We start from the raw sequence: 15,350 nt of genomic DNA, 5'->3' as shown, positions 1-15,350 counted from the left end.
TGGGGAAACAGTGGCTGACTTTATTTTGGGGGGCTCCAGAATCACTGCAGATGGTGACTGCACCCATGGAAATTACAAGACGCTTACTCCTTGGAAGGAAAGTTATGACCAACCTAGATAGCATATTAAAAAAGCAGAGACATTACTTTGCCAACAAAGGTCCATGTAGTCAGGGCTATGGTTTTTCCAGTGGTCATGTATGGATGTCAGAGTTGGACTATAAACAAGGCTGAGCACTGAAGAATTGATGCTTTCGAACTGTGTTTTTGGAGAAGAGTCTTGAGAGTCCCTTGGAATGCAAGGAGATCCAACCAGTCCATCCTAAAACAGATCAATCCTAGGTGATCATTGGAAAGGCTGATGTTGAAGCTGAAACTCCAATATTTTGGCTACCTGATGTGAAGAACTGACTCATCTGAAAAGACTCTGATGCTGGGAAAGATTAAGGGCAGGAGAAGGGGATGACAGAGGATGAGATGGCTGGATGGCATCACTGACTCAACAGACATGAGCTTGGGTAAACTGTGTAAGTTAGTGATGAACAGGGAGGCCTGGCATGCTGAGAGGTTTATGGGGTTGCAAAGAGTCAGACACGACTGAGCAACTGAACTGAACTACATTTCTCATTTAAATGATATCATGTGGTATATTTCTCTTCCTGACTTCATCACATATCTTAAAGATGACATTGTTAGTACTCACTTTAACAGCATATATACAAAAGTAGAATGACACAGAGAAGATTAGCATGGCCCCTGCAAAAGGATGACTCACAAATTAGTGAAACATTTCATATTTTTCCTAGTTTAGACAGCAGTTCAGTCGCTTTGTTCATAGTGATGCTTCTAAAGTCCAATTGACTTCGTATTCCAGAATGCCTGGCTCTAGGTGGGTGATCACACTATTGTGGTTATCAGGATTATCGAGACGTTTGCTGTACAGATCTTCTGTGTATTGTTGCCACCTCTTCTTAATATGTTTTGCTTCTGTAAGGTGTTTGCCATCGCTCTTTATTGTGACCATCTTTGCATGAAATGTTCCCTGGTATCTCATTTTCTTGAAGAAATGTCTTCAAGATGTCTATTCTTTCCATGTAAGTGAGGCCAATTCCCAGAACTGCTTATACAAAACTTGCAGAGGGTTGTAATTACCCTTCAATAACCAGGTCTTCTTTGGAGAAATGCCTGTTTAGTTATACAGATGGCTAACAAACACATGAAAAGATGTTCAGCATCACTCATTATCAGAGAAATGCAAATCAAACCACAATGAGGTACCATCTCAGGACCACCAGTCAGAATGGCTGCTATTCAAAAGTCTACAAGCCATAAATGCTGGAGAGAGTGTGGAGAAAAGGGAACCCTCTTACACTGTTGGTGGGAATGCAAACTAGGACAGCCACTATGGAGAACAGTGTGGAGATTCCTTAAAAAACTGGAAATAGAACTGCCATATGACCCAGCAATCCCACTGCTGGGCATACACACCGAGGAAACCAGAATTGAAAGAGACACATGTACCCCAATGTTCACTGCCGCACTGTTTATAATAGCCAGGACATGGAAGCAACCTAGATGTCCATCAGCAGATGAATGGATAAGAAAGCTGCGGTACATATACACAATGGAGTATTACTCAGCCATTAAAAAGAATACATTTGAATCAGTTCTAATTAGGTGGATGAAACTGGAGCCAATTAAACAGAGTGAAGTAAGCCAGAAAGAAAAACACCAATACAGTATACTAACACATATATATGGAATTTAGAAAGATGGCAATGATGACCCTGTATGCAAGACAGCTAAAGAGACATAGATGTGTGGAAGACTCTTTTGCAGTCTGTGGGAGAGGGAGAGGGTGGGATGATTTTTGGAGAATGGCACTGAAACATGTATAATATCATATGTGAAACGAATCGCTAGACCAGGTTCAATGCATGATACAGGATGCTCAGGGCTGGTACACTGGGATGACCCAGAGGGATATGGGGAGGGAGGTGGGAGGGGGGTTCAGGATGGGGAACACTTGTACACCCGTGGCAGATTCATCTGATGTATGGCAAAGCCAATACAATATTGTAATGTGATTAGCCTCCAATTAAAATAAATAAATTTATATTAAAAAAATAAAATGGATAACCAACAACAGACAAAACAAAACAACAACAACAAAAAGGGTCTTTTTGAGAAGCTCTAAGCAAGGGTGGACACTGGGAGCAAGCCTCTCACTTTCAAGAGAATTTCCTGACGGAAGCACCCCCCTGTCCACAGTAAGCAGGGTCCCAGATCTAGTCTGGTGTAAGATAGGCTCTTAACAAAGAAAACTGTTTTTTTCTAACGAAATGGGTCAAATCCCTCCCCACATGCCCTCCTGCTACTGGGCAACCTCTGTATCTCCTGTCCAGCCACCAGCCTGGAAGATAGGATCAAATGGCCACTGGCAACGTTGGATGCCTCCATGCTAGAGACCTCATCTCTGCTCCCATGGCAGCACATTGTGTTCTGTGCCCATTCATGACCTCAAATCTCCATTTGCAACTCTGTTGTCTTGGCCCATCTTCTTCTGGTCATCAGAATCCCCAGAGTTGCTTCTCAGTGTCTTTTAGGCAGCCACTAACCAATCCCATTGCCCTAGATTAGCAGCCACCTGCCATCTTGAGCTCCCTTCCACACTCTACTCAACCCAAGTCATCCATGAAATGGGCTGCCTTTCTGAAGCCAAGGAGTTTCAACTCTCTCAAGTTCCTCTACCTGAGCACCTCCATCTCTCCAGCTTTGCCAACACTACACACCCTCCTGAGAGCTGTACAAGGGCCCTCACCTGGAAGCCCTGAACTTGGTGTACTGTCAGTCCACACAGCCCACCTCAGCTGAGTCCTTTACACAGCTCAGTAGGCCTATCAGTTTTCCAGGGCTTTGTTTCATTTAGTGACAGCAGCCATTTCATATCTCTGATCCTCTCCTTCCTGCTGTTAATGAAGTCTCAAAGCTGCTGCTTCTTTGGTGTGAGTTTCTTCCATTCCCAGCATTCCCAGACCATACCATCTGCAGTCCCTTCCCTCCAGCCATCTCACAGAAAGGGTGTCTGCATATCCTTTTCAAGTCCCCTGCTTCCATTTGCATTCTTGACCCCAAGAACTACTAGAGAGGTAGCCCAGTGATGGCCAACCAGTAAATGATTTTAGAATATTACCTCCTGGTGCTTTTGAATTCTCTCAAGGGTCATCTTTTCACGAGATAAAAGGGTCTCAGATTTTGCTCGATAAGCTCTTTCCAATTCATTCCGGAACTCAGCTAATTCCTTCTCACACTTACTTTTCTCTTCTGTTTTAATTTTCTTTATTTCATTATCTTTAAAGTACTTCAACTGTCAGTTGATGAGAAAAAATTGTAAATATCAATAACTGTAGTAGAGAAACAACAAATGTTCTCTATTAACAGTGTCTAAATATATTTAGCTTATTTCATCTTCATGTTCCATCTCATTCATTATAATTCTAGGGTGTGCTTGGAAGTCATAAAGAAATGATGTTATCTGGAAAGATAAATAATATCCACAACAGTATAGTACCACATTCATTAGTAAAGATTTTTGCTATTTCTCCATATACCGAAGGTGAAGACATTAAAATTTGAGGAAAAATACCACTCTTGATGATAACAAGATGAATCTTACCTCCTGATTCATTTCTGCCTGTAGCTGCTGTTCTATTTTCCTCTTACATTCATTCAACTTAATTTCTAAGGATTCTAACTTTGGATGTTGAGGGCAAGCACCAGCAAACTCATTGTCAATAAGCTGAAGCTTCTCCACTACCAAAAAATAACACGGTATATGGGGTCAGAGACACATGTGCAGGTAAGCAAACAGAGCCAGAGCTCTGTTCAAACACAGAGTATACTTAGGGAAAAGTGTAAGGATGTCTGCCATTTTACTTATTAATAGAAATGCATCCAAAAAAGTGAGAGTCCTTAATGGACAGACAGATAAGTGATGAAGCAAGTATAACAAACTTCATGGCAGACTCAAGATGTAAAAGTGTTTGCTGTAAAGCTTTCAACTTTTCTGAATATTTGAGAATCCTCATTATAAAATATCAGGGGAAAAGAAAACAAAAAATATACTTTAAGTCAGAGAACAATGGCTTTTCTTTCTTATGTCAAAGTGCCATGGGAGAAAGCTCTTTCACTGCACTTTGGTTAGAGCTAATTCACACTTTCAAAACTTTGACCCTAAGAGGAATCAAAGATGTTGTGTTTCACTTCCTCTACTTCACAGAGGAAGAAACTGATGCTCATCCAGGTGAAGGGACTTCCAGGAGGCTATGCAGCTACATAATGGCACCAATGGGGCTAAGGCCAGGTTGTCTCACATTCCAGCAGTCTTTTCAGGAGACCCCCAGCCCTCAAAACAACTGCGGATTTGAAACCAACCACACCACACACTGCAAACCTGGCCCTCTCATACAGTCTTAATCAGTGTTAACACCAATATTGCCAAAAAGTACGCAGAGAAAAAAATAGCTGGCACAAGCAGATTAAAATATGTGCTCAGTTATGTCCGACTCTTTGCAACCCATGGACTATAGCCTGCCAGGCTCCTCTGTCCATGGGATTCTGTAGGCAAGCATACTGGAGTGGGCTGCCATTTCCTCCTCCGGAGAATCTTCCACACCCAGGGAACGAACCCATATCTCCTCTGTTTCCTGCACTGCAGGCAGATTCTTTACCACCTGAGTCATCAGAAATCAAACTATTGACAGGTATGTCTCTGACTGGCAAAATGTTACACATAGTTTCCATCTACTTTTTTGTATTCTACAGAAGGCTTATAACTCAGAAAAGGCTCTGGCTCACAGACCAGAAAATGTGGACTCTAATATCCCCTCTGATCCAGACAGGGCATTGCCAAGTTGTCCTTCCTCAAATGATCTTACGTTTTTAAACTATAAAATGAAAGGATGGCCCACTGACTTTTCTAGTTCCCTGCAAAGTAAGTAGTCTAAGATCTTCCCACTTTAGTGGCTATAAAATAAAGATGAGACACAGGGAAGAACTTCCCAGTCAAAAGAGATTCAACTGAACAAACAAGGAAGTGGGCCTCTGGATCCACACGTGGAAAGCGTAGCCCTGGTGGTCATGAACGGAGAAGCAGCCCTGGAAAGCACCTTCTAGTCCCTCTGAGAGAAAATGAGCAATGATTCCAGAAAACATGTCACCAGCAGCCTGTATCCCTCTCAGTGAAGTAACAAATACATAATACAGTACATCAGGTCATCACCGTCACTGAAAATAGAAAATGGAAGAAGTGTAATTACAGAAGAAGATCACAATTACCAAGAGAGTCTTCGATGGGAAATGTTGAACTTGTCTGAGTTTCCATATTGCAACTCTCTTTATTTTGATGAAATTCTGCCAATTCTTTCAGAAACATAATGAGAAAATCTGAAAAGCACAAAGCATGTATTTTTGTTTTACAACTTTCTTTCATTCAACCATTCATTGTTCAATCACTGTTTATGCAATCTTGAACTTAACATTATCTTTCTCACATCATGTATCCTTTGAGAATAATTTCTGAGAAAAGTCCTTTCCAGACATGGAACAACAGACTGGTTCCAAATAGGAAAAGGAGTATGTCAAGGCTGTATATTGTCACCCTGCTTATTTAACTTGCATGCAGAGTACATCATGAGAAACGCTGGGCTGGAAGAAGCACAAGCTAGAATCAAGGTTGCTGGGAAAAACATCAATAACCTCAGATATGCAGATGACACCACCCTTATGGCAGAAAGTGAAGAACTAAAAAGCCTCTTGATGAAAGTGAAAGAGGAGAGTGAAAAGGTTGGTTTAAAGCTCCACATTCAGAAAAAGAAGATCATGGCATCTGGTCCCATCACTTCATGACAAATAGATGGGGAAACAGTGGAAACAGTTGCTGACTTTATTTTTTTGGGCTCCAAAATCACTGCAGATGGTGACTGCAGCCGTGAAATTAAAAGATGCTTACTCCCTGGAAGGAAAGTTATGACTAACCTAGATAGCATATTCAAAAGCAGAGACATTATTTTGCTAACAAAGGTCCGTCTAGTTAAGACTATGGTTTGTCCACTGATCAGGTATGGATGTGAGAGTTGGGCTGTGAAGAAAGCTGAGTGCCAAAGAATTGATGTTTTTGAACTGTGGTGTTGGAAAAGACTCTTGAGAGTCTCTTAGACTGCAAGGAGATCCAATCAGTCCATTCTAAAGGAGATCAGTCCTAGGTGTTCATTGAAAGGACTGATGCTAAAGCTGAAACTCCAGTACTTTGGCCTTGTCATGAGAAGAGTTGACTCATTGGAAAAGACTTTGATGCTGGGAGGGATTGGAGGCAGGAGGAAAAGGGGACAACAGAGGATGAGATGGCTGGATGGCATCACCGACTCAATGGACCTGAGTCTGAGTTAACTCTGGGAGTTGGTGATGGACAGGGAGGCCTGGCATGCTGTGATTCATGGGGTTGCAAAGACTCAGACATGACCAAGTGACTGAACTGAACTGAAGCATGATATCAGACATGAAAATAAGAACTTATATATGGCATGAAAGAACAAAGTCAAAAGACAAATGACATATTGGAAACAAGTATCTACCATAATATGAACACAGAGGATTAATTTTCATAGTATCAAAAAGCTTTTACAAATCAGTACAAAAATATAAAAATAGCACAAGGACAAACTTTACAGGAAACAATTTTAATGTCAAATGCTGCTGCTGCTAAGTCACTTCAGTCATGTCCGACTCTGTGAGACCCAATAGATAGCACCCCACCAGACTCCCCCGTCCCCCTGGAGTGGGTTGCCATTTCCTAACATGAACAAAATCATAAATAAATGTGAATTAACACTATGACAGAAAGGTATTTTTTCCTCAACAGATATATTATCAAAGTTTTTTTTTTAATTTATTTTATTTTTTTAATTTTAAAATCTTTAATTCTTACATGCGTTCCCAAACATGAACCCTCCTCCCACCTCCCTCCCCATAACATCTCTGTGGGTCATCCCCATGCACCAGCCCCAAGCATGCTGTATCCTGCCACTAAAAGTGTTGGCAAGAGAGCAGGAAAGCAGGCATGCTCTTTCACTCAGGAGGGGAATGGTCAGTGTTTATGGATATTCAAAATGCAAGTGCCTTTAACCCAGTCATTCCACCTCTCTGAATTTATAGAATTAGACTTTCTCAAAAGTGTGTACCGCTGTACACCACACACTTCTAATGGCAAACCCCTATCAACAAGGGTTAATTAAATACATTAAAAAATATAATTAGTCTAAGTACATAGCTAGATAAAGATATACTGGCGGATAAAGGAAGCAAATTGCACTATAGTACAATGATTTCCTTCATGAACATATGTGCTTTAATTACATATAGACTTTGATCCCCATAAAATAATGCTGGTAGGATACACAAGACATTCTTCATTTTAGTTATCAGCAGAAAATGAAATTAGACTGTTGAGACTATTTTTCTTTGACTTTATACCTTTCTGAATAGTTCGAAGCTTTTTTTTTTTAAGCCATGCCATGTGGCTTGTGAGTTCTTAGGCACCTAACCAGGGGTTGAACCCAGGTCCCCAGCAATGGAGTCCTAACCAGCGGACCACCAAGGAATTCCCTGAAACTTGTTTTTTTTCTTAAGTTCTGAGCATAAATCTTGTAAGTTTTCAGTTTCTTAGAACAGGTGAATGGATTTCTGTATCAATCAAGGGCCTTTTTTTCTCTTGTCTTGACGATATTACAGTATACTTGTTCTTTTTAACTGAAGAATAGTAGATTGATAATGCTAATTTCTGCTGCATAGCAAAGTGATTCAATTATACATATACACTTTAAAAAATATTCTTTTCCATTGTGATTTATCATAGGCTACCAAATTTCTGGCAATTGTAAATAAAGTTGCTATAAACATTTGTGTGCAGTTTAAGTCATTTGGGTAAATACCTAGGACAATTATTGGTGGGTCACCTGGTAAGTCTATGTTTAGTTATACCACCAAACTGCGCCCTGCCCCCAAGCAACTATACCATTTGTCCCACCAGCAATGAGTAATAGCCCCTGTTGCTTCACATCCTTCCAGCATTTAATATTGTAGGTGAGTTGGACATTAGCCATTCCAATAGGTACAGAATATTACCTCATTTGTTTTAATTTCCATATTATTTGTCTAACAACAAACAATATGGAGCATCTTTTGATATGCTTACTTGCTGTTTGCATTTTCTTTGGAGAGTTATTTATTCAGACCTTTGCTAATTTTTTAACTGATTTGTCTTTGTTGAGTTTTCAGAGTTCTCTGTATATTTTTGACACAAGTCCTTTATTGGATGTCTTTTGGCAATACCATCATAATTTGTCTTTTCACTCTCACAGACATGCAATTTTAACTTTTTAACAAAATCTAACTGGTCTATTTTTTTCTTTCATTTAATTACACTTTTGATGTCATATCTCATCACCAAAACCAAGGTCACAAAGATCTTCCACTAATGTTTTCTTCAAGAAATTGTATCATTTTGTGTTTTACATTTAGAAATATAATTCATTTTCATCTAATTTTGTATAAGGTGTAAGGTCTAAGTTCATTTTTGTGCATATGAATGTCCAATTGCTCCAATACCACTTGTTGAAAAGACTAATTTTCTTCCACTAAATTGCTTTTCCTTTTGTCAAAAACTAGTTGACTGTATTGAGATCAGTTTAGTCACTCAGTTGTGTCTGACTCTTTCAGATCCCACAAACTGCAGCATGCCAGGCCTCCCTGTCCATCAACAACTCCCAGAGTTTACCCAAACCTATGTCCATTGAGTTGGTGAAGCCATTCAACTATCTCATCCTCTGTCATCCCCTTCTCCTACTGCCCTCAACTGTTCCCAGCATCAGGGTTTTTTCAAATGAGTCAGCTGTTCGCATCAGATGCCCAAAGTACTGGAGTTACAGTTCCAACATCAGTTCTTCCAATGAACACCTAGGACTGATCTCCTCTAGAATGGACTGGTTGAATCTCCTTGCAGTCCAAGGGACTCTCAAGAGTCTTCTCCAGCACCACAGTTCAAAAGCATCAATTTTTCGGTGCTCAGCTTTCTTTATAGTCCAACTCTCACATCCATACATGACTACTGGAAAAACCATAGCCTTGACTAGATGGACCATTGTTAGCAAAGTAATGTCTCTGCTTTTTTAATATGCTGTCTAGGTTGGTCATAACTTTCCTTCCAAGGAGTCTTTTAATTTCATGGTTGCAATCACCATCTGCAGTGATTCTGGAGCCCCCCCCCCAAATAAAGTCTGATACTGTTTCCACTGTTTCCCCATCTATTTGCCATGAAGTGATGGGACCAGATGCCATGATCTTAGTTTTCTGAATGAGCTTTAAGTCAACTTTTTCACTCTCCTGTTTCACTTTTATTTGGTTCTCTATTCTATCCCACTGATCTATCTATCCTTTTGTCAATCACAGGTATGGACTTTAACTTCCAGAAAGAAAAGAGCCAGTGTCCAAATTCTCCACCCAGCTATTTTCTCTATACTATTTATCTCTGAAAGGAACAACTAGGTGTGGAAAGGATGTGCGAATGGCATCTAGGGGAAAGTACCAACAGATACAGTACCAACAGATCCAACAGATCAGCATCCCTGAAGAATAGATACAGTTAGATAAGACCAAAGATCTCTGTCAGGAAATATACAGCAGTCAGGTACATCTTCCTACATGTTTTCTGATGGTCTCAATTTTCTTGAGACTGAAGAAGCTCTAGTGCTTTGTCCATCTGATGCAAAGAGCTGATTCACTGAGAAGACCCTGATGCTGGGAAAAACTGAAGGCAAAAGGAGAAGAGAGGGGCAAAGGAAGAAATGATTGGATGGCATCACTGATTCAATGGACATGAATTTGAGCTAACTTCAGAAGACAGAAGACACAGGAGACTTGTGTGCTGTAGTCCATGGGGTCGCAAAGTGTCACACATGACTTAGTGACTGAAACAATAACAATGTCTTAATTAGAAGTCATCAATTTAAAAATAATTTCATTGTAAGAGTAGCTATTTTACAGTTACTGCTGCTGCGTTGCTTCAGTCATATCCGACTCTGTGCGACCCCATAGACGGCAGCCCACCAGGCTCTCCTGTCCCTGGGATTCTCCGGACAAGAATACTAGAGTGGGTTGCCATTTCCTTCTCCAATTCACACATGCTAGTGGCATAATTTTCATAAAACTCTTGGCTAACAGTAAAATTGGAGAAGGAAATGGAAACCTACTCCAGTGTTCTTGCCTGGAGAATTCCAGGGACAGGGGAGCCTGGTGGGCTGCCATCTATGGCGTCGCACAGATTCAGACATGACTGAAGCGACGCAGCAGCAGCATGTGTGATGTGTCTGCAACTCAGTTTTTCTGACTTTCAGGGATTTTACTAGGATGCTGGGTGAAGCTGACCAGATGTCTTTCTGAACTAGAGTCAAAGAGCATGTTTAAAAGTCAAAAGCTATTTTTAATAATACAAATACCTAGAAATAAATGGATTATTTAAACCCCTTAAAGCGTCTAATTTCTTTCTGAGATAGTTACACTATAGATACACTATAGTTACACTATAGATAGCAGCTAATTACTTTGATGTGTGCTGTCCAACGTGTAGCTATTTAAATTATAATTTCAGTTCCTTACACTAACCACATTTGCTCAATAACGTAGCTAGTGGCTACCATATCAGAAAACACAGATTCAAACATTCCCATCATCAGAGAGTTATACTAGATATCACTGCCTTAGAATCTACAACCTTGGATCAACTACCATCCTCAACTTCAGTAAGGGTGAGCTACTTTGCAGGTTATCTAGAGTGCCTTGTGATCTAAATATAATATACAGGATGGATAAGCAACAAGATCCTACTGTATAGCACAGGGAACAATATTCAATATCCTATAATACTGGGTATGTGGGAAAGAATATTAAAAATAATGTAAATGGCACCCTATTCCAGTATTCTTGACTGGAAAATCCCATGGATGGAGAAGCCTGGTGGGCTGCGGTCCATGGGGTCACTACGAGTCGGGCACGACTGAGTGACTTCACTTTCACTTTTTACTTTCCTGAATTGGAGAAGGAAACGGCAACCTACTCCAGTGTTCTTGCCTGGAGAATCCCAGGGACGGAGGAGCCTGGTGGGCTTCCGTCTGTGAGGTTGCACAGAGTTGGACACGACTGAAGCAACTTAGCAGCAGCAGCATGTATAACTGAATCACTTTTCTGTATAGCTGAAATCAATGGAATATTGTAAGCCACGTATACTCCAATAATACAATAAAATAAAACGGAAATAGAATGTCTTGTAATTCAATTTACTTATCCTCAGCTAACATTACTTCCAGGAGACCAGGAAGTTAAGTTACAGACTAATGACTGGCAGAAAGTACTCAAGTGTCTGCCAAACAGTGATGAATCAGTTTTAATGAGCATGGTAGCAATGCTGGCAAAATCCAGGAGCACACCAACATGAAAGGGCCACTACATAATATGTTACAGATTTTTCGAAAAGCTCTAAATAACAGTTATGCAACACAGGAAGGTTACCAGCTTATGTTCATACTACCAAGTCCATCAAGTCTAGGCCATGGCCTGGCAACCCACAGAAGTTGTAAAGGGAAAAAGAATCTCAGCTTTCCTCCTTATGTGTAGGCAAAAATCCACCTCTTTCACCTCTCCACTCCCTGTCAGCCTCCTTGGCTTTTACACAGAACAAGGCACCACACTTCACTCCCGGCAGCCTTCCTCACCTGGAGTCTGGGGGTTTCTCCCCACATCAAGCCATATTCTTATGAGGCCAGCTGGGTGTCCTACAGTTTAACTTAATTCTGACACTGTCTACCTGGAGCTAGGACCTGATGCCATGGGGGAGGGGCCTTACTCCCCCACCCCTCATAGATACACCAATACTCCTTCAGATGCCAGCCCCAAGGCCAGGTTGCCGCCTGTGTTTCTGAGCAATGGCTACTGATAGGAGATGCCACCCTCCTCCATGGGCTTGCTGAATGTGTTAGAGCAGCTTACAAAACTCACTGAAGCTCTTAGACTTGGTAGTTTATTAAAGGACATAATAAACGAAACAGCTGAACAGCTGAATGGAAGTACTGCACAGGAGCCAAGCAGGAGCCTGGAGTTTCATACCTTCTCCAGGCATGCCACTCTTCCAGTACCTCCACCTGTTCACTGACCTGTAAGCTCTCTGAACTCTGTACTTTTGGGATTTATGAAGACTTCATCACAATGCATGATTCATTATTAACATCATTTTTAGTCCTTCTCCCTTCAACAGAATGGGGGGTAGGCAGGGCTGAAAATCCCAGGCTTCTAATCATGGCTTGGTCTTTTTGGTGACCAGTCGCCATCCAGGAGCACACCCAGGGCTGGCTCATTCAAACAAAAGATACCCCTATCCCCCTAGCAAACTACAAGGGTTTCAGGAGCCCTATGACAAGAACTGAGGTCAAAGACCAACATGAGAACAAGAGCTGCTCCATGTATTCCTAGGAGATTACATGGGTTTGGGGAGCTGTGTGCAGGGGTAGAGATCAATATATATATTTTTTCTATTATCTCAGAGTAGTTGGACTTCCCAGATGGTGCTAGAGGTAAAGAACCTACCTGCCAATTCAGGAGACTTCCCTGGGTCAGGAAGATTGCCTGGAGGAGGAAATGGCAACCCACTCTATTACTCTTTCCCAGGAAATCCCAAAAATAGATGAGTCTGGTGGGCTATGGTCCATACGGTCACAAAGAGTGATATATGACTAAAGCGACTTAGCATCAGATTTACATAAACATTTGATTACAAAAATAATATAAAACATACAGGTCATTCTTTAAGCAAATATGAATACAAAACTCAATATACTGCACTTGTGCTATGTCTAGGATACAAAGACACCTAAACATCGTTGTCTTTTTTTGGAAATGTTCCATACAGTGGATATCTTTAAAAAAGCTAGCTTTCAAGCTGTTTGTAGGGCTTTTGATGCTATCTCTAGTTTTCTTATTTGAGTAAGAGCTATCTTAAAAGGTTGAAAACCAGGGGAAAATATCCATATTTGTCAAAACAGATGAATGATTCTATTTTAAAATGAACTGCTAGCAAGGAAAATCAAATGATTCAATGTAAATTCCCTATTTTTTTCACCTAAAAATTATTAGCTTCATACAAAAAACCACATAACAAAAATGTTCCTATTCTCCACAAAGATGAAGGCTCCTACCTTTTTGGTTTTCTTTATCAAATCCTGAAATCTGTTAAAAGAAAACAGTTTATTTTCATTCAACTATTCAGTTCTTATGAACAAACCAAAGCAGGTTATTAAAAACTAAACAATCCTACCAGTGATTTGTAGAGACTGGATTCAGGACTGATTTTAAAAAGATGTAATAGATTCTGCATAGTAAATACCTTTAAAAAAAGCACACATATTTTAACATCAATGATTAAGTGATGATCTGAGATGTTTCTGAATTTTAAACTAAAAATCATAGTTCAAGTTAAATAAGATTGTAACTATGCTAGTAACATAAAATGTAAGCTTCCTCCTACTATTAAATAAATTACACTAAACATTGAGGTCAAAAGGATAAAATTTCTGTTCATCATGTAATTAACCTCCAAATAATTCACATAAAGCATAACATGCCTAGAACTTGTCTGGTGGCTCAGCGGTGAAGAATCCACCTGCCAATGCAGGAGACACAAGTTCATCCCTGAACTGCTAAGATCCCACATGCTATGGAGCAGGTAAGCCTGAAGCACCACAACTACTAAGCCAGTGCTCTACAACTCACATGCCACAATCACTGAAGCCCACAGGCCATAAAGCCCATGCTCCACTAAAACTGAAGCCACTGCAATGAGAAGCCTTATGCCAAAACAAAGTAGCTCCCTCTTGCCACAACTAGAGAAAAGCCAGTGCAGCAATGAAAACACAGCATGGCCAAAAACAAACTTAAAATTATATATATATATATATATTTAAAAAATGATATGCCTGACAGAAATAACAGAAATGGTTAATGTCTTACAGCTTACACCCAAATATCAGAGGCACTATGAACATATGCGTGTATTCCAGGGTCTCTCAATTGCAATGAAGTTTTAAAATTACTATTGCTTAAAAATGTAAATAAACTAAGTTTTTACTGTCTTTGAAACTATGAATGTTTAAAACTATTTTAGATATACCTATGCTCAAACATTTTGAGTAAATTTAAAAAATATATTTATTTTGGTTGTACTGCGTCTTCACTGCTGTACATGGGCTTTCTCTAGCGGTGGCCAGTGGGGGCTATTCTTCACTGCAGTGCACAGGCTTCTTATTGCAGTGGCTTCTCTTATTACAAAGCATAAGCTATAGGGCTTGGGGGCTTAGTTGCTCTGCATGTGGGATCTTCCCCAACCAAGGAAACGATTATGTGTCCTCTGTACTGGCAGATGGAGTCTTAGTCACTGCACCACCAGGGTAGTTCCTTGAGTAAATATTTTTCACATGTATTTCTATTACCGTATGTATTGCTTAGTATACCTACCCTGAGGACACTGACATAATCTTCAGTTGGTTTCCTTTAAAGAAAATATTTTATGGTATAGATACCTTTAAGTGTATGAACTAGATCAATGTTATAGCTATGTGATTATTATTCATTCAAGCAGCAAAATTGTAAACTATGAGAAATTTAGATGGAAGGATCAAAAAAGAATTCCTAATGCTGCTAAAATTTGGTTGTTAAATGTACTGTATTTATTCATTATTAATTTAGTACTTATTTATTTGGTGGTGCTAGTGTTAGCTGTGGTATGCGGGATCTAGTTCTTTGATCAAAGATTGAACCCAGGTCCCCTGCACTGGGAGCATGCAGGGGAACCACCAGGAAAGTGCCTATACAAGATATTTAAATTTTAAGTTTTTCCAATATTAACACTGCTGTTTTCTTACAACTTCTGAGTATCATACTTTTGGGCAATTATGGCCCAGATAAACAGCAAAAACACAGGGACGACCCCAAGACTGAACCCTAATGAAAACTATAGACTTCAGATGATAATGATGTGCCAAGGGTAGGTTCACTGAATGTAAAAATGTAGATAGTAGAAAATGTTGGGGCTGAGGGGGAGGTTGTGCTTGTATGGGGTCAGGAAGCAGATGCACAGCTTTTTTGTTGTAAACATAGACTGCTCTAAAAAATTTAAGTATATTTAAAAAAAAAAAAAAACAGAGGAAATTTCCTACATCTGCCTTTAAAAAAAACAAAGTGTAACTACTATGT

The 15,350-nt window shown here is 40.0% G+C and overlaps 1 protein-coding gene and 1 non-coding gene across 9 annotated transcripts in view; one reads left to right on the top strand and one right to left on the bottom strand.

The window, feature by feature from the left end:
• LOC138431420 (centriole and centriolar satellite protein OFD1) overlaps positions 1-15,350 on the bottom strand; it is an 84,589-nt gene that overhangs the window by 61,654 nt on the left and 7,585 nt on the right. For all 8 annotated transcript variants that reach the window (XR_011253691.2, XR_011446061.1, XM_069573558.2 and 5 more), the window contains 5 exons: positions 13,417-13,485; positions 13,298-13,328; positions 5,337-5,444; positions 3,676-3,812; positions 3,193-3,366 (listed from right to left, as the gene is read on the bottom strand). Coding sequence is in view for 6 of the 8 variants with exons in the window: in XM_069573558.2 (XP_069429659.1) it covers positions 3,193-3,366; positions 3,676-3,812; positions 5,337-5,444; positions 13,298-13,328; positions 13,417-13,485 (519 nt within the window). In the remaining 2 variants the exon portion in view is untranslated. The remainder of the gene's footprint in view (positions 1-3,192; positions 3,367-3,675; positions 3,813-5,336; positions 5,445-13,297; positions 13,329-13,416; positions 13,486-15,350) is intronic.
• Positions 695-800, top strand: LOC138431546 (U6 spliceosomal RNA). Its single transcript, XR_011253723.1, has one exon. It is a non-coding gene; the product is annotated as a U6 spliceosomal RNA (small nuclear RNA).

The sequence above is a fragment of the Ovis canadensis genome, chromosome Y, assembly GCF_042477335.2.
Source record: "Ovis canadensis isolate MfBH-ARS-UI-01 breed Bighorn chromosome Y, ARS-UI_OviCan_v2, whole genome shotgun sequence".
Lineage (NCBI taxonomy): Eukaryota > Metazoa > Chordata > Mammalia > Artiodactyla > Bovidae > Ovis > Ovis canadensis.
This window is presented reverse-complemented; position numbering and strand designations above follow the sequence as displayed.